The sequence below is a fragment of the Talpa europaea genome (assembly GCF_964194135.1).
Source record: "Talpa europaea genome assembly, chromosome: 7".
Taxonomy (NCBI): Eukaryota; Metazoa; Chordata; class Mammalia; order Eulipotyphla; family Talpidae; genus Talpa; species Talpa europaea.
In genome coordinates this window covers 136,639,190-136,664,075 of record NC_140074.1, presented here as the reverse complement: position 1 = coordinate 136,664,075, position 24,886 = coordinate 136,639,190, and the positions used below count along the sequence as shown (strand labels likewise).

Genomic DNA, 24,886 nt, shown 5'->3' with positions numbered 1-24,886 from the left:
AAGTCCATGACTTCTGGGCCCTGGCAGGAGCGTCTGCCTCACCCCACAGGCGGCCGGACCCTTGCTGCGCCCCTTCTGTCCCGTCGGGCTGACCGCCTTCCCGGCTTCCCCGGCTGTCCCACCCTGAGCGGCTGTGCACACCCTGGGCTTTCTGCACATCGTGGCCCTCAGCCCCGTCACCACCCTCCAGCAACGCCCGCCCTCCCTCTGCGCAGCCCAGGGCCACGCCGCATCCCTGCCCCCAGCCCAGCCCCAGGCCCAACATGGCTCAGGGGCAAAGCCAGCCCGTCCTCCCACCTCTGCTGGTGCCCTCCGCCGTCCCTGCACTGTCCGGGTCCTCCGCTGGGAGGGCAGGCTCAGCCCCGGGGTGCTGCATGCCAGAGTCTGGCCGGGCCCAAGTGGGCAGAGGAAGAAGCGGCACGATGCCCCCAGACTGGAGGGCCCGGGAATCGCGTCTTCAGGGCCCACCCAGCCCGTGGTGGTATGTGGGGTCATTAGAGGCCACCTGCGGCCCTCCTGCGCCTCTGGGCGCCGGCCCCGCCACGGGCAGCAAGAGGATGCTCAGGTGCTGAGGCCCAGCTGCCCCTGGGGGCTCTACCCGCGCTCAGGCCTGAGCCTGCTGGGGGTGGCCCACGCAGGCCCCGGGCGTCTAGGTGGCCGGGGAGGGCCCGTGACCGACAACTGACCGCTCTCAAGTGCGTCTTGCCAGCCGGAGCCGCCTCCGCCCCCTCGCTGGCCTGGCCAGGCTCCTGCCGGGAGCAGTCACCTGTCCTCTACCCAGCCCAGCCGGGTGACCCCGCATTCACCGGAGCAGCCTTTCCTGTAGGACACAGGGCTGCGCCGGCGCCGCCTCTGGGCAGCAAATCTCGGGCCGCAGGAGCCATGTGCTGCGCCGGGTGGGGACGAAGCCGGCCCAGGGCCAGCTGGACCCACCCCCGCTGCGGCCCCTGGCCTGGCATCGGCCAGCTTGGGCCCGGTCACCAGCGCGGGCCTGCCCAAGGCATCGGCCGCGTGCGACCCGCAGGGTGACGGTGAGGCCCGTCCCTGACCTGCCAGCGCAGGGCGGGCACGGCCACCTCCAGACAGGCCCCGGGAGCAAGATGACAAGGACACTCTGCGCTCAATAAAAATTAATAAAAATATTTTATTGAATTTCAGGAACTTGGTATTTTTTTAAAATGTCAATTTTCGCACACAAGTCATGAGGCCCCCCAGCCCCCCCAGCATGAGGGGCCTTGCGCGGTGCAGGGGCAGGGCCTGGCCCAGCGCCCACATCCAGACGACACGCTTCCTTTCTGGGTCTCCGCGGACTTGGGGACGTTCCTCGTTCCTTGGGGGGCTCCACGTTTGGCAAAGATCAAAGCGAAGACGTCTCGAAAAGTCAGGCCCAGAGGCCCGGGCGGCTGGGGGCAGAGCACCAGGCTGGAGCCGCGGGGCCGCGACGGGGCTCCTGGGACCGCAGAGCTGCATCCGCAGGGGGGACGTGCCCGGGGCGGCGGTCCACAAACCCGGGAGTTTCTCTCGGCGGCTCCCCGAGATCCCAAAAGTCCGCGGCCAAACGAGCCGGCAGCCGGGGTGGGCTGGGGCCGCCCTCTGCTCCACATCGGCGAGCGGGGCCTCGTCTCCTCGGCGCCAGCAGAGCCTCATGACTGTGGCCCGCGGGGTCTCGGGGCTCCCTCCGGCGGGCACCCGCGGCCAAGCACGTCTCCCCTCCAGTGTCTTGTCCACTCACCTGCCGAGAGGCGGCGGCCGGGGCTGTGGCGCATGGGCCTCGGGCCGGGGCACTCGCGGGCGACCCCAGCCGGGACCAGCGCAGTCCTGAACCCGCGAGCTTCTGAGCCAGACAAACACACGTCCCAGGCGCCGCGCGCATGGCTCGTCCCCACGATGGCTTGGCTTTTGTTTTCTAAAGGGCTGAGTGACCAGTCCAGCGAGGGTGCGGTCATTTCATCATGTTTAATTCGCGTTATCTGCAGTGACACGTGACAGCCCCATCGGCGACGGACACACAATACTCAGGACAGTTATCATATTTGGTCTTTAGGTAAATAATGTTTTAAAATTGCCTAAATATACCATTCTGAGCGCTTCATTCCACCAGGAAAATACAGGGTTTTTTCCTCTTTAAAAAAAAAAATTAAATACCAAAATAACTACATTTAAATAAATAACGTTATGGTGATGACAGGTAAAAGCTCATGGTAAGGCCGCGGCCCTTCCGACCTGCTGGCTGCCCAGCCTGGCCCCAGCAGCGGGGTGGACTGTGCCGGGAGCCTGGCGAGGCCAGGGCCTGCCTCTCGGGTCTCACCTTCGTGCCTCCGAGCCGAGGAGGCCCTGCCAGGGCGGCCAGGCGTGTCCCAGGCGGCCGCCGTGCCCCCACGCGAAGGGGCCGCGGTCCTGTCCTTGCGACACACACGACACTCAGGAGACGCGTTTTCCTCGCGGGGAGGAGTCAACACCAAGAAACAAACAACCGAGGAGCGAGACGGGCGGCGGGCGCTGTCCGGGCGTGGCCACATGCAGCCCCCGGCGCCCGCCCGGGGTGGGTCCTTCCCGGCGCCGCGCGGGCCACGCCGGCGAGCAGCCCCCCCTGGACTCGAGCGGGACGGACAACGGTGACCGCGCCGGTCTGGAAACAAAGCGAGAAAACCGTCGCCCCCGCGAGGCCCCTGGGGACGCGCGTCCTGTGGCTGAGCCCCGGCGTCTGCGTGTCCGGGCGCCCCAGCAGGCCCGCCCCGCCGCGGCCGCGAGTCTTGGGGGAGGACGACGTCGGTGTCCCGGGGCGCGTCGAGCTCTAAACCAAGGGCTCTGAGGCCCCCAGGTGAGGCCCCGGGGCTGAGGTGGCCGCAGGCCTCGCGGCCCCCGGGACACGCGGTGTCGCCTTCCAGCACCGGGAGTCGGTCTCTCAGAGACGGCCGCGCCCTAGTTCTGGACGCCCCTCTCCCTCCCGGCTGCCGGCGGCGCGTCCACGCTCAGGGCGATGACGAGGCTCTCGCCCTCCTCCGTCTTGACGCGCTTCAGCTCCGGCTGCTCCGACGGGTCCCCGTTCTGGCGCTTGGTGGGCAAGGAGGCCGAGGCCGAGGCGTGCGTCGCCAGCATGTGCAGGGGGCTGGCCGCCGCTGCAAAGAGACAGGGAGTCAGACCCGCGGGCCCTCGGGAGGCTGGGCCGGGGACGGACGGGCTCGGAGCCCTCCCGGCTGACCCCGGCGTGGCAGAGGGGGGGCCAGGCCGGACCAGTCTCCGAGCAGACATCCCCCGCCGCTGCCTCCCGGGGCGCTGCCCCGCCCTCGGGCCCCCACCCCAGACGACCGGCTAGACGGCCTGCTCCGCTGCGGCCGCCACACACAAGCCCAGGCCAGGGGGGAGGGGGACACAGAACCGCGGCCTGACCCGGTTCCAGGCGCGGCAGCAGCCGCTGGGGCCTTCGGAGAGGCGGCGGCGCGTTGGCCGGGCGGCCGGTGGGCGGCACACGGTCAACCCTGCACGCCCGGCCCAGGAGTGGGGTCGCCCCGTCCAGAGCCCGGCCTCAGCCATGCCCCGTGCGGCCAGTGGAGGCGGCGAGGACCGCGTCAGCTGCGACCCCAGCCCGGCCAGGACGGGCCACACACAGCGAGGGAGATGGCGGCCAGGTTGGGCCGCGGGCAGCAGGGCCTGTGGTCTCGGGGGAGCAGCACGAGCAGCCCCAGGAGAGGGCCTGCCACGCACTGGCCCCGGCCTGGCCTCCAGGTCCCTCCCGCAGTCGAAGACCCTGACCTGCCCACTGGCGCCGCCGTGACACCCCGGCGCCGGCCCGCGAGGACACGGCAGGGCAGCCGCACGCGACCCCGACAGGCCCCCCACCGCCCGCCGCGCTCAGCCTGCTGAAGGTCACACTCGCGCCCACGGGCTCGGCCCGGGCACGCCGGGACAGCTCGGGGTGTGAAGCCAGCCAGCGCGCTGCACCACATCGGAGAGCGTGGAGGGAAAACCACGCAACGCAGAACAGGCATCTCACCAAGTTCAGCCTCCTCTCCCGACAGAATTTCGCAGCGAACCAGGAACACGGGGAAACGCTGACCGAACGAGGTCGTCTGCGTCAGCACGGGGCCCCCGCGTGACGGCCTGGACTCTCCCTCCCGAGACCAGGGCAGTGCCCGCGGGCGCCCCCCGCCAGGAGGAGGAAGGGAGGGAAGCACAGCGCCTGGAGCGGAGCCGTCACCGCCGGCGCGCCCGGGGCCGCAGACAGGAGAGCGGACGCGCCGGCATGACGGGCCGAGCAGGAGGCGGAGAAACAATTCCCTCAGGAAAAACATCAAAAGGGATAAAATAAATGTAACCAAAACGGAGTCGCTGCAAGACACACACGCCGGCAAGCACACGCTTTAAACGTGGAAGCGACCGCCCCGCGCGTGCCCGCAGGCTGGGGAGACTGACGGGGGAGGTGGCCTGACTGCCCGGCGCGGCCTCACGGTCCCCCGCGAACGCCCGTGCACAAGCTGCCCTGAAACGGACGTGCACTCGCGGGGCGTCCGGGACAGCCACGGCGATCCTGGCGGACTCCCTGTGTCACAGCCTCCGCCACGGCCACGGTCGCGAGCCGAGCCTGGGTGAAGGGAGGGCCAGGCACGAACGCCAGCAACACAGACCAAGAAACAGACTCGCGCGGCCGCGGCCGCCGGGCGGGGCTGGGCCCAGGCCTGTCCAGCCAGACACGCCCAAGCCCTGAGCGCGAGCCGAGCCGGACAGCAAAGCTCCCAGAAGAGAGGGCGGCGGGTCCCACGGCCCCGGGCTCCGCGGTGCTCAGAAGAGGCACCAGAGGGGAGAGACCCGCCAGAACAGGGAACTCCGCGCACTCGGGCGCCGCAGGCGGGGCACAGCCGCCGAGAACGGCGAGAACGGCCGCGCATGCACCTGAGCGGGGTCTGCGTTCTGGGGACAGCGCGAGCTTCTGGAAGCAACAAAACGGACACCGGCCGAGAAGCGGCCAAAGGGCCTCGACGACACACACACGAACCTGCAGCCCCAGGAAGACGCTCAGCACGGCCCATCGTGGGGGCCGCCACGGCACACCCGAGGCCTGACGACGGCCAGCACGCATGGCAGACGCCCCCCGCCGCGGGGACACGACAGGCTCTGCAGCTCCTCCGCACGTCCCCGCGAGGTGCAGCATGTCCAGGCCGTGTTTGCAGACCAGTCCCCGCACCCCGGTGTTCAGGGCCCGCCCGAGTCCCCTCGGACGAGTAAACACCGAGACCACGTGGCCCGCAGGAGGGAGCTGCTGGCCCAGTTGCCGCGTGGACGGTGGTGACGGGCCTGAGCAGAGGGGGGACGGCAAACCGCCTCTCGGGGGAGGCATGAGCCAGCAAGGAGCCGTGCATTCTGCGTACCCCACATTTGTGCTGTTTGGGAAAAGCCAGGATGGGGCCTCCCCGGGGGCGCAGGGGTTGAGCGCAGCGCTGTGGAGCTGTCCGCAGCCTCTGCAGTGCTGGTCGATCCCCGCCAGGCCTCGGAGCAACCCACGAGGCGCAGCAGACCTCTCCTGTCTCCCCGCTGCTCCCCTCAGCAGTGTCTTCAGTCCGTCTGCCTGTTCTGCTCCCCACTCCGTCTCTGGTGAATCCTCTCACCCTCCCGTGCATCTGGCCTGTACCCCAGCTCTTGTATAAACAAATCTCAAAAAAAAAAAAAAAAAAGCAGCCAAATGGATGCTCTGACCCCCGCGGAGTTCCGGGCAAGAGCATAAACCAGAACCACAGGCGACACCAGGCCTGCGGGCTACCGGGCCTCGTCCTCCAGACGCTGGAAAAGCCGTAGGCAAGAGGGACAGTGTCCGGGCCTAGGCGGGCACAGGGCGGGGCCGGGAGGCAGATGGACACGTGGTGCTGGGTGTTTTCCTTCTCAGAGAGCTCCGGAAAGTAATAGCAAGGGTCTGATTTTCAGAATTCACACACAGACGCCGCTTCCCTTTCTCTGGGGCGCCTTCCGAGGGGAGGCCAGAGTTACGATCACCCGCCAAGAGGCCTTCAAACCAGGTCAGGCAGTGCGCAAGTGACGCTTCCGAGGAAACCACTTCCGTCCACGCCCCCCTCCTCCCGCTGCGCAGAGCACGGGATGGGGCTGCAGGTGCCAGGGCGGGAGCTGCTGGGTGATTAATCCTGCTCCAAGCCAGAGACTCCAGGAAAATTTCACCCCATTCGAAGGCAAGTCAATAAAAGTTCCCACTAGCAGAGCATTTAAAAAGTCTTCAACGCGGCGGCTGAAGCTGGCAGGCGTCTTGGCCTTCTTCCGCGCGAGACCAGGGCTGGGGCTCCCTGGACGCCTGCTCCGGGCCGGGTGAGGGGCGCGTTCTCCTTACAACGAGCCCAGATGCACCAGGAAACGCTCTTTGGACGGGATTTTAATTATCGGGGTTTTGGGTTTCTACCAATTGTGTTTTCGGCCTTAATGCACCCCGCAGTAGTAGCAACTGATGAATCAATCTTCATAGCCCCATACATTTTTAACATTTCCATGTTTTCTGGTTGCAACAAAAAACGTGCTCAGTAGATGACTCTGACGCACGAAGGTCACGACCTCTGCGCAGACCCGGGCCTGGGCGGGCACCACGGAGCGGGAGCAGCGGCCTCGGAGCTCGCCCGCAGGGAAGACCGGTGTGGACTTGCGTCAACAACCGCTCTTTTCACTAGTGGAAAATCTAACTTCCTGCTTATTACACTCACGGTGACAGACACCAGGCGCCAGCTTAACCCCGAGACAGGGACGCACACGGACTTCCAGAGTCTGAGGGACAGGCTGGCTCAGAAAGGCCCCGAAGGCTGCAGTGAGGGCACCAGGCGGACCTTCTCCGGCGGGGACTCTGGGAGGCGCCTCGAGCGATTCTGGGGCGCTACTGTCCAGGAACGCCTGGCTCGGGCCGAGGAGGGGCAACGCAGACACTTCTCAGTGCCGCCTGCTGCCAGCCGACCACAGCAGGTCCGCGGCACCACAACCAGCCCCAGGAACGACGCTATTCAGGGCAGGGAGGAGAGGCCCGAGCCGCCCGTGACGCCGCTGCGTGGCTCCGGGAGGAAAGCACTTTAAATGAGCAAATGGCCGCAAATTCCTCGAACTGCCCACAGGCCTCCGTGTTAGCTGGAACTTAACAACCCTCAGCCGACTGGTTCTCTCAGAGAAGGCTCTGGACCTGGCTCCTCCATCCGTGCCGGGGGAAGCAGGGTGGGGACCCGCACCCCACAGAGGTGCGAGCATGTCTCAAGGCTCTTTGGCTCAGTGGGGGCTGGAGAGTCAACGCGACCGAGATCCTGTCCTCCTCACGGGCACAGAGCCCTCCGCTCGGACGGCAGCTTCCGCCTCCATCCCGAGTCCCGCAGGAGCCAGGCGAGTGCCGGGGAAGAGACAGCCACGGTGCGGCCCGCCAGGCCCGGGCCAGAGCTCACCGCAGAAGCCTCTTACACCTGCTTGAGGACCCTATGTTGCTGAGCTGACTGACCAGCGGGACGCCTGCCCTTCCCACAGCCCCCCGGCACTGGCCAGGCCCCAGGGGACTGGCTCCCTGGCCCGCAGCCCCACCCGCAGTCTGCATCAGAGCGGAGACCCACACGCCGCGCCCAGCCTCTTGGGGAGAAGCTGCCCTGACCGGTAGGTGGGAACACCACAGGGCCAGACAGCAGGCTCCAGCGCCAACTGCGGGAGTCTGAGGGTGCCCAGCAGCGAGACTGGGGAAAGGGTCTGTACCCTGCTCCGGTATCTCCACATGACTCTACCGAGGGGCGCCCCACAACAGCCCATCCTCAGCCACCCCCAGGCCCATGGTTCCTGGGTTCCCTGCGGGTGGACATGCGGCGTCTTCTCGGGCGACCAACCGCAGCTGCGGTAGCAGCAGGACTGAGTGGAGGCGGGGGCTGGTACTTACCGTTGTTGCCCTGGCCGGGCACGGTGGTGGGCAGCGGCACCACGTGGGTCCCGTTCTGGGTGACAGTCTTTATGGGGAGCTGGTGCTGGCCGAGAGGGGCCTGCTGCACGAGGGTGACCGTCTGGACGGGGGCGGAGGGCGATGGCTGGAGGATGCGGCTGGCAGCGCCCAGCGTGGCGTGGCCAATTGCTGGGATGGGCTCAACTTTCACTGAAGCGGGAGAGAAGAGGCTGGGGTCACTGGGAAGCTTGTGAGCGCAGAGTCGGGGTGGGGGGCATCTGGGGCCGTGGCTCACCTCGCACTTCCCGGTGGTCACCGTTCTCCTGTGGCTCGGTCTTCGGGGAGGCCAGCACGGCCGCCTGGGCCACCACCGCCTGCCCTGCCACTGCATACGTGCTCGCGGAGGCCAGCCCGGCCACGCTGGTGACGGACACAGCTGGGATCTGGTGGACAACGTGGACGGTCTGCACGACGGGCTGCTGGGGGGTGGGGGTGGGTGCAGGGGCAGCGACGGCGTAGGCGACGGGCTTGATGGTGGGTGGCAGCGGCCGCTGCACGGCAATCAGGACGGGCTGACCGGACAAGGGCGAGCCTGTGGGGGTAGGCAGGTAAGGGCACGGGAGGGGAGGGTTCCACCCCAGCCCAGCTCCCAAGAAGGCAGCCGCTGCCCTGCTGGGGTCCCCACAGCACCCGCCCCCGTTCTCAGGGAGGAGGAAACACCAGCACAGGAGGTGGGAGGAAGCCGCAGTGGGGCTGAGGACACTCGGGGCCGTGGACGGGCGGGGCAGCGGGCCTGGCAAGGCCAGACGCACGTCCGCCAACCAACCAGGGCCACAGTGGGGCCTGCGTGGGCCGAGCCCACGCCACGTACTCAGAGGATGTTTGCCAAAGGCGGGGCAGGCGGGTCCTCGGCACCCCCGCTGCCCAAGTGAATTTCAAGACCCTTCCCGTCCGCTGGATGGGGGCACCCCTCCCGCCACGCCTGGTTCTTCTTTCTGATTCATGCTGAGGGGTGGGGTTTCCAATGAAGACACCACTCAGAAATAGCTAACCTGCCCCAGGCGGCGGCCAAGGTCTCAGAAAGGGGGCTTGTTGATTCTCAGGCGTTCAACCGCCCGGGGCCCACCGGGCGCAGAGGCTGGGTGGGAAGCAGGTCCCTTCCCGAGGGCCCCCGGCCACGCCTCACCTGGGGCACTCTGGGCAAAGCGCGCCTCGGGGATGACGGTGAGTTTGGGCTGTGGGGCGCCAGGCTCGGGCTCCGCAGGGGCTGGGGACCCTTCCCTCGACAGGCTCTCGGGTGTCTGGGCGCCGCTGGAGTGGGCGGACAGCACCCCGGCATGGTTGGGCGAGGCCGGGGCGCTCCTGTGTGGCCAGAGGGAAGACTTGATGAGTTGTTGTCACTCTGATGCGTGCGTGTCCAGAGGGGCAGCGTCCGTCTTTGGCCCGTCTCCTGCAGCACCCCCCCCCCCCCCGCCGCCCCCGGGAGCGCCACAGCCAGGGCAGACAGGCAGCGGGCCTCACTGGGCTGCAGTGGTCAATTCGCAGCAGGGCAGTGCCAGGGCCAGGCTGGCCAGCCTCCCAGCCAGGCAGCAGGACATGTCGCTCTGCTTTTTTCTTTTAAAACAAAGTATCAATGCCGGTAGCAACGTGACCTCAGGGTCAGGCAAATTAGCTTGAGTCAATCTCGAGCTTTTCCCACTGAGAAAAAGGGACGGCTCGATCGTCCCGTCCATCAGCAAACGGGTGAGGCCACAGGCAGCGCCTGCTCGGGACGCAGGGGTCGGCACTCAGGACCCGAGCTGCCCCGGGCAATTGGAGACGAGGTGACGCCGGACACTGTCTCACCTCCCGCTCCACCCCACAGTCCGGCTTTGGTGGGTCCCCCCACGAGGGCTGCCCTCCCCTACCTGGACGAGAGTGGGCCCAGGGGGGTTCGGAAGCAAGGCACGCCCCGGGGCCGCCTCTTGCGGAAGGCCTGCTCCACCAGCTTGCTCTCAGAGGCGGGGTCGACCCTCCAGAAGGAGCCTTTGCCCGGCTCTTCCTGGGAACGTGGCACTTTGATGAAGTAGCGATTCAGAGAGAGATTGTGGCGAATCGAATTCTGAGAACATAAAAACAGGCAGAATCCGCTTGTTTCTTTGCTGGGAAGCTCCAAACCTGCCAGCTCCACCTCACCCCGTCTTGGGGACGGCTCGGCCTGGCAGCTGCTGCCACGTCCAAGGGACTTGTGCCGGCGCCACGCAGAGCCCCACACGCCTCAGCCTCCACAGTTCCTCCAGAAACCCGAGTGACCGCTACCGCGGTCCTCCAAGACCAAGAGGACCTGTCAGTGCTCGCAGCCGAAGGGTGACAATGGCAGGTTAGGCCAAGGTGGGCTGGCCGCCCCGGAGTGAAGCCACGCCAGCACCTCAGGCCCAGCCCCCGCCCTGACTCGCCTGGAGCACAGCCCGAAGCTGCCCTTCCTCCTCCTGGACAGAAATGAGGAGCTCAGCAGCAGCTCCGCAGAGAGGCGGGCGCGGGGGGGGGGGGGGGGGGGGGGTGCGCTGGCACGGAGGCCGCGCTGACTGAAGGGGGCCTGCCCCCGCAGCCACAGACGGGCCCAGTTTGCCTGGACGGTTCTGCTCCTCCCTTGCACACGCTCTCTGATGTGCAGCCGCACTCTCACAGACGGACACACACGTAGCGGGAGACCTGCCAGCCCCAGCGCTCGCGCCACCGCCAAAGGTAAGAGCCCAGCAGCGGAGGGGGAGCTGCTCTGGTGTTACACACCCGCGGCCTGCACGCAACTCAAGACCCTCACAGAGGAACACTCAAGACTGCGTCGGTCTTGATTACGGTCCCCGGAAGCATCAGGGCCCCGCAGAATCCATCCACACAGCCGCGCCCTTCCTGGGCTGTGGACAGGCCCGGCCAGCCACAGGACTGAAGAAGGGTTCAAGCAGGCTCGTGGACATAAGGACTCTGAGAGAGGACACAAGGCAGGGCCGGAGGAGCTCCGGGGACACTGTTCCAGCCTCCCAAGGAAAAAATGTCCAGCAGCCGCCCTCAGGGAGGGGAGGAGCCAAAGACTTTTGGGGGTCGGGGCCTCCGTCCTGTCCCTCCATCCCTGAGAGGAGCCCAGAGCCCAGCCTGGCGTCTCAAAGAGCTGCAGTTGCCGCACCCCCGGCTGCTCCCACGGCTGTGACCCCGGGTGTCCTGAGCCGCCTCTGGGGATCCGCACGACCATCACACTGGCCAGTGCTGCCCGGACTCCTGGTGGGCGGCGGTGGCCGTCACTGACGCTGTCCGGGCGGGGCAGCCGCCCCGGGTGGCCACAGGAGCGCTCTGTCTCCCGTTTGTGAGAGAAACCCCGTGGGTGTTCCCGGAGCCCCAGGCCTCGTGCGGCCGCAGGAGACCTCCAGGCTGACCTGTCCCCTGCCGGGCCCTGGCCTTTGACTGCTGAGCACAGGCCCTGCTGCGGGGTGTGCGCTGCTGCAGCCCTTGGTCGGCTTTTGGCTTTGGGGCCGTCTGGCGGCTCTGCTCTCAGGGCGGGGCAGGTGGGCAGCAGTTTCGTCCTCCCATCCCGCCTGTTGCCCTGACTGCCTGTTTCACGACGGCAACTCTACGTGGCTGTGGGGAGGCGGGGGGGCGCATCTCCTCGCCCTACTCATGGCACCAGGTGACACGGTTCGCCAGACACATTTTTCAAAGGACTATTTGGCACAAAGACTCAGAGAACCTGCTGCCAGCCCTGGTCACTCACGACCCCAAAAACCACATGCGCCCCCCTCGCCGCACTGCCCCGGATGCCCCCGCCCGCGAGGCCCACGGCACAGCCAGGACACAAGTGCAAGAAAAAACCCACAACGTGAAGCTTAGAAATCAAGTTAAGCTGAAAAGCTGAGCAAGGAAGGGCAGGCACCAGCCGGGCGCCCGCGGAGGCCTGGTGTCCACCCGCCCACCCTGCCGGAGCCGGACGGAGGGCAGGGGCACCCTCCACGCCACTCCACTCCTGCGGGAGCGGGGCCACCGAAGGAAACATCTGGCAGAGCCACGCTCCGGGAGACGGGCGGCGAGGATGAGCCTGGCGCCCTCCCCAGCACCGCAAGGCCCCCGCGCCAGAAACAGCAGCTGACGCCCCCCACCCGGCGCCCGGGGGCAGCCGGGTCCCCCCACTACCTGCCAGCCCTTGTCCGCCGTCCGGTAGTACGGGTAGTTCTTGGTGATGTGCGTGTAGATGCCGTTGAGGGTGAGCTGCTTGTCGGGCGCCATGGTGATGGCCTGCACGATCAGCTGCGCGTAGGAGTACGGCGGCTTCGAGTCGTCCTAGTTGACGCCACAAGAGAAAGGCAGGGGAGTCACCGAAGAGTCTGTCGCCAGCGTCTCTGCGGGCGCATCCGCGAGGATGGTGTGTCTCTCGCTAGAGGAGCGACGCCACCTGATGGGGCCCCTGGACCCGCGACAGCAGCCCGAGCCGGGCTCACGCCACATGGGAAAGCCACGTTGCCAGGACAGAAAAGCAGAGTCGCGCGGCCGCGAGTCGCAGCTCGGCCGTCAAGCGGGGTCAGAGGCCTGTGCCCAGACACGGGGTGCAGCGGGCGGGCGGCCAGGGGCTCATGGGCAAGCGCAGTCACACGTGCCCGCCCTCACCCGGCAAAGGGTGTTGCGCCCGCACCAAGCTGGGCTCCAGGCTGGGGGGTCCCTGCGTGGCAGGGAGACAGCTTGGCGCCCCATGTGCATGGCGGGGGTTGGGAACAAGCCCAGACCGAGGCCCAGCCCCGGATGCATGGGGGCGGCAGAGGCCCAGATGGCCCCACGGGGGGGTGGACACCAGCCGCCCTGCCCCGGTCCCAGCACCCACAGCCACCTCCCGGAGACCCCGCGCCCGGAGACCCTGGCTCCACACGGGAAGACAAGCTTGTGCTCGACAGGGACCCCCAGGTCAGCCCCGCAGCCACGCCGCACCCTGCCCAGAAGCTGGACTGGTCCATGCCCACGGAGCACTCACCTTCGGGCTGTCCCCGCCGGAAGTTTCCTTCTCATGCTCTGGCTGTGAGCTGTCAGCCATCAGGTTGAGGTCAGAGGGCACTGCCCGGCCCACTTTGTACCCTGAAGACCCCGCTCCCCGGGGGCTGGACGGGCAGGAGTTCGCAGCACTGTGGACAAGAAAGGGTCGTCGCTGTCCGCCCGCCAGAGCAGACGGCCCTGCCCGATGCACGGCTGGCCCACGGACACGCGCCCAGAAGGGAAGGGGCTCGGCGCTGCCGTGGGCAGGGGCGCACGTCAGGCTAGCATGGAGCAGCGGGGGTCGCCTGCTGCGGCCCCAGAGATCCCTGGTGTGAGGACAGGCCACCACAGAGCAGGCGACCTCAGTGCGCCAGGGGCTCGGAGAGCCAGGGCAGGCGATGCAGAGCTCTAGAAGGCCCAGCAGGGAGCCGGCTCTTGAGGTGAGAGAGGCTGCACTCAGAGCCCCTCTGGCCCCCAGCCACCCCTGCCTGGCTCGCTGGCCCCCGCTGCCCGCAGTGAGCTCACCCACCGCCCGAGAGCCGCTCCGAAGGGGGCCGACACCCCAGAGCCCAGCAGACCAGGCAGCCACCGAGGGGGGCCCTGCCTGAGGCGCCGTGTCTCCTGGGACCACACGACAAGCACGCCCGCTGCCATCACCTCACTTGGGCCAAAGTGGGCGCCAGCACATCACAGGAAATCGCCGCAAGATGGAAGAGCTCAGGCCTTGAGCCAGCGTGGTCGGGGAGCATCACGGCCCCTTCAACGCACGCTCAGGTCCAAAGAGGCCGTGAGCGGGCCCAGGAGCCGGGGGCAGGAGAGGGCGGGGCCTGGCGTACCTGATGGTTCCGGTCGGGGAGGGCAGGGGGCTGATGAGGTGGGCCATGGTGTCTGGAATGTTGATGGTCAGGGGCGAGATGTGGGCCTGCACGGGCTTCACCGGCGACTCGGGCGCCTCCTGCTTCTCCCTCTTCTCGCTGGACAGGGCGGTGAACGTGATCTTGATGTTTGTGCTCGGGAACCTGAAGGTGCACCTGCGGGGAGCCGCGAGTCAGCGCTGCTGGCCGCCCGGAGGCCGCACAGGGTGGGGGCGCTGGCGGGCAGGGGGCGGGGGAAGGGCAGAGCGCACCCTCGGAGCCTGCTGGTGCGGAAGCCCCGGGGCCCCGTCAGCCAAACGGCCACAGCCCAGGCCTTCGGGACCTAAACGCCGGGGAAGCAGCAGACGCGGCCACGCTCAGACACGTTTGCGCGAGTTACCCGTTCTGGGGACGCACAGACTCGTTCCAGATCCTGAGCAGATTCAAGCCAAACTCCAGCGCCCGTCGGCACCTATCGCCCTTGCTACGGACGCGGACAAGCCCCCGGGGCCGTGAGCCAGACTGGTCGGGCGCTTCTTGCTTAAGGAATTAAAACCAGGGCCTCCCTGGGGGCGCGGGGGTCAGTCTCGGCATACGGAGCTGTCTGCAGCTGCTGCGGCCTGAGTCCATCCCCGGCTGGGGAGCAGCCCCCCGGGCGCAGCAGACCTCTCCTGTCTCCTGCTGCTCCCCTCAGCAGAGTTTTTGGTCCATCTGCCTGTTACGTTAGGCTCCCCGTTCTGTCTCTGGGGAGTCCTCACCCCCGCACCTCTGCCCTGCACCCCAGCTCTTACATACATAAGTAATAAATCTTAAAAAAAAAAATTCAAAATCGCCCCTGACTCACGATCTGAGTCTCGAGGTGACCCCAGCTCGCCAGCACCGGGCTGTGAGGGCAGGAAGGAACAGCTCCCCTCCCCCACGCACCCGTCTGGCGCCTGACAGGGACGGGCCAGCACAGACCACCACATGCCCACCACGGGCACCTCTTCACGAGGATCTTCCCAAAGCGCGAGCTGGGGCGGGAGGGGCAGCCACTGGGGGCAGCCTCGTCCCCTCAGCCAGGCGCAGCGTCTCCGGAGGGAGGAGAACGGGCAGCTCCTCTCCACCCCCGGCGCCTCAGTGGGCTGTCACCCCCAGGAGCTCGCCCCGGGGGCCGGCACCACAGGTGTGGCCGTCACGCCGTGGGGGCACTGGCCGTGGGTCGGGGTGCCCAGGAGGCCTCGCGGGGCGGGAAGGAGCCCCCGCACCTTCCGCTCAGCAATCCTGCCGCGCGCGGGGGGCAGCTGTTACCGAGAAGAGCGTTTCAAAATACAACGACGGCACGTCAGAAGAGGACGGAACCAGGGAGTCCCGCACCCCCGGCCGGCCCGGGCCCCGCCTCCCCTCGCGTGGCCGAGACAGTCTCCACGGCGCCCACAGCAAGCGGCCCCGCCCGTGCCACCCGCCCCAGGAAGGGGCCCTGGGCCGACGCCTCCCCCTAAGCCCACAGCTGCCGGGACCCACAGGCCCAGTCTGCGACGGGAGACCCAGTGACTCTCCCCGACAGACGCCACTCCGCGGGCCACGGCCCCGACTCCCCACCACACCGAGGGCCGGTGCTGGGGGCCACTGGGGGGCCTCCCGCTCTCGGGTGGGGGCAGACCTGACCACAGCTCGCCACCAGGGCCCGGCGCGCCTGGGGGTGACCGGCACGGGTGCGCCTCGCTGCTCCCCCTCACTCCGAACTCAGGCTGGGAAAGCACCAACGAACGCCCCTCGAGAGTTTCCGGCAAAGCGCCGCTCACAGCCCAGACACGCAACGAGGGCCTGCAGCCGCCCGGGAGCAGACAACCGAAGGACGGAGATGCCCAAGGCCAGGCCCGAGCGGGCACGCCTGAGGGAGGGCAGGGGTGTGGCTCAGAGCCGGCTGCCAAGCCGGGGGGAGGGGGCGGTTGGCACCGAAGGGCCCGTCCAACACCAGCTGTCACAAGCCGCGGGACAGCCGCTGCGGGCCCAATGTGCCGGGGGCGCAGCCCCTGCAGCAGCAACGCAGGGAGGCCAGGCCCCAGGGCGGGCGAGGCGGCCTCCAGGGCTACCACAGGTGACGCCGAATTTTCAGTTTCGCAGCAACACAGGCCAAGGCACAGGAACAAGCAGGACTCTGGGAGCAACCACCTGCGAGACAACCCCCACCTCGCGTTTACTCCAGAAACAAAGGCGAGCACGGAGAGCCGACTCAGAAAGCCCGACGTGGAGGGACCCGCGAGTCCGACAAGAAGGTGGAAGCCCCAAGAGCAGGACAGGACCCCGGAGCCAGCAGCTCGTGCGAGCAGAGACCCGCGCGGTGGCCCACTCTCCCCAGGCGCCTGAGGGCGGGGCGGCGTCCGGGGAGCGGAAGGAGACGCCCACGCTGACCACGCGTGCACGGAGGGGGCGGCGCCGGGGCCAGAGAGCACCTGATGAAGCATCGGGCCCCGCACCCGATGAAGACACACGCCGCGGGCCCGAGAGGCAGACACGAAGGGGCTCGGAGCATGACGGGAGGCGGCGCTGCAGCTCGGCGACGCCAACAGCGGCTCTCCTCAGCCTCCTCAGACCCCAGGCCGGGCCGGCGCTCACAGGGCCAGTGGCTATGTCCAGCAGAACTGCCCTTCATGAGGCCTCCCTGGGACCCGGGGTCAGTCTCAGGCTTTCCCCAAAGCCGTGGCCTGAGTGACCCCCAGGGCGCAGCAGACCCCTCCTGTCTCCTCGCTGCTCCCCTAGGCAGTGGGTTTCAGTGGATCCTCCTGCTGTGCTCCCCGCTCTGTCTCTGGGGAGTCCTCTCAGCCCCCGCACCTCTGCCCTACACCCCGAATGTACACAAAAATGAATAAAGTCTTCATTTAAAAAAACAACAAAACGCGTCCTTCAAAGGGAAGGAGAAACAAAGACATTCCCGGCGAGCCAAAGGGGGGGGGGGGGGGGAGTCGGTCGACCGTCCGCCCGCGCCGCGGCAAAGGGGGGCCCGGCCGCGGGGTAACAGGCCGGGGCGGCGCTGCCTCAAGGGCATGTGGCTGCCGGGGAGCGGCGGCCCTGCAGGACTCTGGCCCCAGCGGCCGACACGACGCGGCGCGCGCTCCTCCCGGGGACGAGGACGTGGACACAGAAGCCGCCGACCAGCAGGGACGAGGGGCCAGTGAAGCCCCGACCGCAAAGCGCCAGGGTCATCTGAGAGGACTGGTGAACGCCAAGCCCTCCCGCTCGGGACGCAGCATAGGAGGCCCTGGAGGCAGAGGTGACGGGGATGTCGAGGTCGGAGAGGCGCAGGCGCCTCTGGGAAGCGGGGCCGGGACCGCAGACCTCGGGGAGGCGGCGCGAGAGCGAGGAGAGCCGAGCGCTGCCCCGGGCGCCCGTCCAGCCTTCTGCCCGCGGTCCGTGAGGGGACGGGCAGGGAGGGACGCGGCCCGGCAGGGCCCTCTGCAGGGGGCTGTCCTGCGGCCGCTGGCGGCCTCCCTGTCCCCGCCAGGCGCGGCCCCGGGGAGGCCCGGGCTCCAGCGGCAGCAACGCCCCACGGGCCTTTGCGGCTGGGCACCCCCAGCGCCGAGCCGGCGGGGGCCGGGCTCCTCTGGGCCCGGGCCTTGGCCGCGGGGGGTGCAGGCGTCAGCTCCTCGCCGGGGCCGGGCCAGAGCGCGCCCGCTGGCCGCCGCTGCCGCGCACTCAGCGGCTCGCTCCGCAGCCCAGAGGGAGCCGCGCGGAGACACGGGGGAGACGGGAGCGCCCAACGCACGCTGCTTTCGATAAAAGCGTCCTAATTTTAGAAACCTTCTCTTCGTTTTCCAAAAAAAGCCCCGTCTGCTCAGCACAGCGCGGGTTCCTGCCTTCGCGGGACCGACGGCCTCCTCGCCGGCCACCCCTCAGGGGGCGGCCCGGTACCGCCACTACAGGCCTCGATGGCACTTGGGGGCGGGGTCTCGACGATGGCACTTGGGGGCGGGGTCTCGACGGGACCCGGGGGCGGGGAGGGGGGCTAAACCCAGAGCCGAACCTGCCCAGGGCGTCCGGGCCCAGCCACACTCGGGGCGGAGGTCGCAGCCAGCAGGTGCCGGGATCTGGGGCAAGTGACGGCGGCGCAGCCGTTCCCGGGGAGGCAGTCCCATCGGGGCTGGTCCCCCTTGCCAGACTGGGGGGGGTGGGGAGAGCCCTTGTTGCTCCTCCCCTGCCAGGGGACCTGCCCTTTCCTCCCTGGGGGCGCAGGATTAAGTGAAAGCTGTCGGCAGCCACCACAGCCCAAGTCCGATCCTGTCCAGGGAGTGACCCACAGAGCGCAGCAGACCTCTCCTGTCTCCCTGCTGCTCCCCACTCTGTCTCTGGGGAGTCCTCTCACCCCCGCACCTCTGGCCCGCACCCCAGATCTCATCCGCATAGATAAATAAACCTTTAAACGTGAAGAACCGCAGCGCAGGTGGAGCCAAGGGAGTCCCCCCAGTCAGAGCCGCGGGCGCCCGGGGCTAAGGCAGCAGCACCCCAGGAGAGACGGTGGCCCGGGTCCGAGTACGTGCGGCGCGTCACCCCTCAACGGTTCAAACAGGAAAGCAGCCGGGGAGCCCCCGCCCTGCAGGGTCTGGCCACCACCAGCGCCACAAATGGATGCCCAGGAAGCACCCAGGTGCCCCCCACGAGACTCTCCTCCCGGCGACACCCGTAGTGGTAGCAACAGCCCAGGCGCACACGTGTGCTCGCGCCTGCCGCCCCGGGGTCAGGACCCCCTCGGGCCGCCGGTCAGCAACAGGCAGGCAGCTGCTACCTGGGGGGAGTCGAAAGTCCCACCCGGATTTCTGGCTGCGTTGGGGGGGGGGGGGGTCATATCCCCCAGCCTCCAGGCGACAAGGGTCCGCTTGGGTGGGCCCTCGGGAACCGCCAACCTCTTCACCGGGGAGAGCGGCCGCCCTCGCTTCCAAACCACCGCTGGGACACGTCGGCTTCCAACGGGGCCACCTGGACGACTCAGCCTGGCAGGCCCCCCTCACCCCCATGGGAAGGCCGTGGCGCCCACGAGCCAGGCGCAAGCCCCGTCAGGAGGCCGCTGAGGGAGGGCTCCCCAGATGACCGGCCCCACGGACGGTGCCAGCTCCGGGAGGAGGGGTCAACGCGCTGAGCAGCGGCCTGTGCGTGGGCCCCAGGCGAGGGGCTAGCCTGGGGCGGGGGGTGCCGCGGGGACAACACAGACGCCGCCCAGTGTCCAGCGGGACGCAGACCCGGAGCGTGCCGCCCGCTGTCACCACCCGCGGGGGCTGAGGCTCGGACCGGCGAGGCGGCAGGGCTGGACCCCCCGCCCCCGCCACGGCGTGGCCAGGGCCGATTCTCAGGTGCGCCAGGCGGTCCAGCTGTCTTGAATCCGGACCGTCCTCAGCTGCTCGTCCAGTCAACGTCACGCTGAGTTTCGCCAGCGCGAGAACCGGCACCCGGCGAGGCAGGAACCAGTCACCGGGTCAGTCTCGACTCGAAGGCTAGCGCCAGAGCAGCGGCCCGGACCCCCATCCCCGGCGTGCACCGAGACCCCGGGCGGCCTGCCGGGGCGGCGCCTGCGGTGGCCCCAGAAAAGCGCCGAGGTCCCGCAGCCTCAAGGGGCAGGCGTGGCCCCCCCCGCCCCCCCACCAGACCCGTGACCCCTCAGGGTGCCCAGTCCAGGCGGGCTCACAAGCTGGTAGGTCTCGGGCCGGGAGACGAAGGGGTCCCGGCAGTCCTGGCACGGCCCCACCCCCGGGGTCTGCTCCGCTCCCGCCCGCCTCTGGCCCCTCCCCTGGCACCGCAGCCTCCATTCCTCCTCCCTCTTCCCGACACCCCAGGAACGCTGACACCGCACCCCACTCCCCAGCCTCCTCCCTTGGCCTCCAGAACCGCCTGACCCGCAAGCCCCAGCACAGACGCTGCAGACGCGCGGGGGCAGCGCCTTCCCCAGGCCGCCCCCTCCCTGGCACTGGGGTTCTCTGGGAACCTCCGCCCGCCCAGCCCCGTTTCCTGGTCACTTGCGTTCCTGCGTTCTTTCCCAGGCGACTCCCCCAGAAAGCTCCAGAAGCCGGCCTGCCGGCCTCGCTCGAGCCTTCACCTCGGCGGCTGCCATAGCTTTTAAGGAGAAAGTCTCCCGGGAGGATGCAGCCGCCCTCCCGGCGGATACACCCTCGGCCGGACACCAGCGGCGCGTCCAGTCCCTCCGCCTGCTGCCGGGGCGCCCGCCTCGCTGATCCCACCGCAGCCGGCGCGCGGCGTCTCGGAGCAGGGGCCGGAGCAGCCGTCGGGGCTGCGCGCTCACCCACACACGCGCTCGGTGTGCTGCCATGGCGACGGGCCCAGCGCCCGCCGCCCTACTCGCGCCCTCAGGTACCAGGCTTCAGACAAAACCAGGGGTCGGCCTCGGACGGCACATTCTTCCTCCGTCACCGGCCACGTGGACGCTCCCACCAGGCCCAGGCGGACCCCCCACGCTCACCAGCCCCAGGGTCCCTCTGCCCGAACTTCACCTGCTGCGGGACCAGCGCCAGGCACCCGCCAGCCACAGCAGAGAGCTGCCTCTGGGAGCCGGGTGACCCAGGGCTCGCCCAGCGCGCCCCAGCCCCGGTGCCAGCGGCCGGCCAGTGCTCCCGGAGCGGGGTCCTCTCTGTACACGGCCCCAAAGGCTCAGCCGGATGCCACTGGCTTCCTGTAAAACCACACACCTGGCGCGCCTGTGAGACACACTCTGAGCAGGGCACGGGCCCGGGGCTTGCCAGCCGCCGCGGACAACGGACGCGTCCAGCGCCGACCCCGTGCCACGCGCAGACAGCAGCGGCGGCCCTCGCCTCCCTCCACCCCGCGCGGGCTCCCCACGTTAGCCGGACCCGAGTTCTCGCTCGCTTCCCAGAGCGTGCCCGCCCGAGGCTGGCCCCGGGATAAAGCCGCCGTCTTCCGCTGGGCACAGCAGGACGCCAGCGTCTTCCTCGACAGGGACCTCCAAGCGGCGGGCGGCCCCGAAGCCCCCGCACGAGCGCCCTGAGCGGCAGGGGCCTCGGGCTCACAGGGGCTGGGCTTCCAGCTCGGGAAGAACTTGCAACGCAACGGCTCAACGTCAAGAAAGGGATCTTTAGAGCAACGGCGCCCGCGCTGACCCCACACGAGCCGTCCCCACAGCTCACCCGCTGCACGTACCGCCAGCCGGCCCAGTCGGAAGCGACCCTCGCGGGATGGGAGGAGCCGCGGCCGCCCCCCGCAGAACAAGCAAAGCCCCCCACGGGCCCCCGCAGCCCAGGCTGCCCTCTGCGCGCCCGCTGCCAGCTCGTGGCCCGCCGCTCCTCTGCTCCGCGGGCCCCCCAGAGCCCAGCTCCGCTCCCGCGGCAGGCGCGAACGGAAGGCCGTCGGCACCAGGGCTTCGGCGGGACGGCAGCAGGACGGTTTTCTGTGACGCCTCGACACGCGGCCCGGGCTGTGATGTCACCAGGCCGCTCGCGCATGACCAACCTGCCAGCCGGGAGGCCGTGCGCGCTACAGACAGCGGCCCCGTCCCGTCATCAGGGCGCCGGTCAGCTCTCGGGGCGCGGCGCAAGCACCCGGGAGGAAGCCAGCGGCGGCTCCAGGGACGTCCCTCTGCCCACAGCAGCGGCCATCCCAGCGGGCAGCCAGGGCAGGGCTCTCCCGGGGCGCCGAGGAGGGAGCCGCGGCCCGCCCCGCCCCTCCTGGGAGCGAGAGCATCGTCCAGGCAGGCAGGGCCCCTCCTCGGGCCCGGACCCCGCTTGCCCGCGAGGCCCGACCCGGACGCCTCGCTTCCACGCTCGCCCGGCCTCAGAGAGTCGCGTCAGAATGATCCAGTTTCCCCAAAACGCGGACGGCCCGGAGCGCAGATCTGAAAGCTCACCACGCGTGGGGAGTCGTCCCTGTCTAGGCTACAGGGGACACCGCGGGGGAAAGCCCTTTCCGCCTGAAAACCCCTCGAGGTGCCCCGCCGGCCGCAGACGACGGAGAAGGGCGCGCCAGACGGCCCGTTACGGCCGGGACGGCACAGGCTCTGGCCCTGGGCAGTCTGACCCGGAGGGCCCGGCGGGCAGGAGCGGGCGCACGGCGGCCTCTGGGAAGTCGTGGGGGGCCAGGGAGGCTGGAGGGGGACCTGGCCAGGATGACGGGCTGGGATGGGGTGGGGAAACGAGGCCAGGCCCAGGGGTCATGGCCCAGACTGGGGTTGGGGTGGTGGCGGCAACAGGGGGTAGGGGAGATCGCGGTCCCTGGTCCGGGGCGCAGCCGGGGGCTGGCGTGTGGGAGATCCCGGGCCTGGGGATGTGACGTCTGGAGAGCCGAGTGCAGGCTGGGGGACAGGGAACGGGCAGGGGACAGGTGAGGTCTGGGTACAGACTGGGGTGGGGGTCCCGGCGGACCGGGGTGTGTGTCCAGGCCGGGGCCCCGGATCAGGCGAGGTCCCAGGTCAGGCCAGCGGTGGGCCAGAGGCGGGGTGCTGGCTGGGGCTCGGTGTCTGGTCAGGTCCCGGGTCAGATGGAGGTGTTCAGCGGGGTCAGGGTATCAGTATCGGGGTCCCGGGCGGGGTCAGGCTCTGGCTGGTCCGGGGTTGCGGGTGGGTGGCGGCAGGGTCCCGAGTGAGATCGAGATGTCAGGTTGGGGTCCCGGGTTGGTGGGGTTGAGGAGTCAGGGCCTTGGGTGGGTTGGAGTGACGAGTTGGGGTCTAGGTCGGGGTCTGGCGGGGTTGGGGTGATGAGTTGTGATCCCCGATGGGGCGGGGGCCCGGTGGGGTTGGGGTCTGGGTGGGGCCGGGGCCCTGGGTGTGGTCAGGGTCTGAGTAGGGCGAGGGTCGCGGTGGGCTGGAGTCCTGGGTGCGGGTGGGTCAGGGTCCCGGTGGGGTTGGGGCTGGATGACTTGGGGCCCCTGTAGGGTCAGGATCCGGGTGGGTTGGATGCAGTTGGGGTGCGGGGGGGTGGAGGTCCTGGTCCCGGTGGTGGGGTCCCAGGTGGGTGGGGGTCCCCATGGGATCAGGGTCTGGGTGGGAGGAGGGCGGGTGGGGGGTCCCCGTGGGTGGGTGGGTCCCAGGTGGGGTCCCTGTGGGTGGGTCCCTGAGGGGTCCCCGTGGGGGGTCCCGGGTGGGGTCCCCGTGGGGGGTCCCCCAGTCGGGTCCCGGGTGGGCCCCCGTGGACGGGGGTCCCCGTGGCGGGTCCCGGGTGGGCCCCCGTGGACGGGGGTCCCCGTGGCAGGTCCCGGGTGGGGTCCCCGTGGACGGGGTCCCCGTGGGGGGTCCCCGGTCGGGTCCCGGGTGGGCCCCCGTGGACGGGGGTCCCCGTGGACGGGGGTCCCCGTGGCGGGTCCCGGGTGGGGTCCCCGTGGACGGGGTCCCCGTGGACGGGGTCCCCGTGGGGCCGGCCGCGCCCGCGCCCGCGCCCACTCACACGCGCGGCAGCTGCAGCGGCGGCGCCCCGCGCCGCTGGAACACGCCGTCCACGAACACGCCGTTCTTGCCGAGGCAGCGCAGGTAGAAGTCGCCGCCGGCGTCGGGCCCGGGCGGCGCGGGGGGCTCGGGGCCGGCGCCGCCCGGCGGCGTGAAGATCTCGAGGTGGCGGCGCGAGATGAAGCTCGAGTGGCCCATGCTCACGTCCACCGAGCCCTGCGACGAGTTGCGGCCGATGGTCACCGAGCGCTTCCGCATGAGGTACTCGAACTCGCGGCCCTCGAGGCGCGCCACGGCCCAGCCGCCCGGCGGGGACGCGCCGGCCCCGGCCCCGCCGCCCGCGGGAGGGCCGCCCGCGCCCGGGAGCGCCGCGGCCGCCGCCATGGCCCGAGGCCCGGCGCCGCCGCCGCCAGGAGCTGAGGCCGCGCGAGGCCGCCGGCCGGCGAGCGACGAGCGGCGGCGAGGGGCGGGCGCTCGCGCGGCGCGCGCCGAGCGGCGCCGCCGCCGCCGACGGACGGCCGCGCCCGCCTATGGGGACGGCGCTCGGCAGTGGGGCTACCCGCGCCGGCCAATGGCGGGGCGCGCCGGCGCGCACGCACGCACGTCGCGGCGACGTCGGACGCGGCCGGCTGCGGGCGGCCCGCAAAGCCCGGGTCGGACCTGGCCGCGGAGCCGCGCGGCGCGGGGCGCGGGGGGGCGCGGGGGGCGCGGGGGGCGCGGGGGGCGCGGGGGGCGCGGGGGGCGCGGACGTCCGCCGCGGGCGCCTCTGCCCCGGGCCGCCGGCGTCTCCCGGGCCCAGTCGCCGAACGGCCGCGCCGGCGGACGCGGCGCCCCAGGCCGGGCCCTCAGCCCCCGACGCGACCCCGACGCCGCGCCGGCCCGGGAGCCGCAGCCCCCCTGGCGGGTCGCGGGGTCCTGGGCGCAGCCCGGGGCCCGGGGGAGGGCGCGCCTGGGCCGGACCTGCGGACCGCGCCCTCGCCCGTGCCCGCCCTCCCCGGCCAGCGCCCGCGGCCGCGGCCCGCCCGCGTGCGCCCCTGTCCGCCCCTCCGGGCCCGCGCCCCCCGCCCGGCGCCCCGCGCCCCCCGGCCCCCCGCCGCGGCAGGGCGGCGCCCGGGCAGCGCCGGGCCCGTGGTCCTGAGCGGGGGCGGCCGCCCGGCGCCCACGCCGCGCACCCGTGCCCAGGAGCGCCCGCTGTCGCCCGCGCGCCCCGCGTCCCCCCAGCCCGGGCGCGAGGGGCCCCGCGGAGGCCGCGCGGAGCGGGCCCGGCCCAGGTGTGCACGGGCGGGAGCCGACGCGGGGGCCGCCCGCGGCCGCCGACCTGGGGCCACAGTGACCGCCGGCCAAGAGCCGGGGCTGGCCCCGGGCGCGCGATCCTCGGGCGCGTCAGCAGCCCCAGAAGGGCCCCGGGGTCTTCCACCCGCCGGGCTCCACATGGGGGGCTCGACAGGCGGGGGCACCGCATGGGGGGCTCCACAAGGGTTCTGGACATGGGGGGCTCCAAACTGGGGGGTCCACATGGGGGAACCAGCTCTGCGTGAGGGGCTCTACACAGGAAGGGGGTGCAGACTGCACACAGGGTTGGGGGGTGCTGCATGGGGGTGGGATCCCCACACGGGATGGGGGTCTGCACACAGGATGCGGGTGCAGGGCTCAGGAAGGGGCGTCTGCATGGGGGGGGCTGGGCACACAGTGGGGGCCCCAGACAGGGCCCCGAGCAGGGGAAACAGCTTCCCACTCAGGACAACGTGGTCGGGATTCACATTTCACAAGATCATCCTATTTGAG

The 24,886-nt window shown here is 70.1% G+C and overlaps 1 protein-coding gene across 2 annotated transcripts; it reads right to left on the bottom strand.

Moving 5' to 3' along the window:
• Positions 1–2,922: 2,922 nt before the first annotated feature.
• Positions 2,923–23,485, bottom strand: FOXK2 (forkhead box K2; the record flags this gene model as incomplete). Of its 2 annotated transcripts, XM_084238312.1 has the most annotated exons (9): positions 2,923–3,119; positions 7,889–8,098; positions 8,184–8,480; positions 9,075–9,250; positions 9,796–9,989; positions 12,047–12,193; positions 12,876–13,023; positions 13,711–13,905; positions 23,103–23,485. In XM_084238312.1, 9 exons carry the CDS (start codon positions 23,483–23,485, stop codon positions 2,923–2,925), a joined length of 1,947 nt encoding a protein of 648 aa, XP_084094438.1. The 2 variants fall into 2 exon arrangements, with proteins under 2 accessions (XP_084094438.1, XP_084094439.1); XM_084238313.1 differs by lacking the exon at positions 7,889–8,098.
• Positions 23,486–24,886: the final 1,401 nt, after the last annotated feature.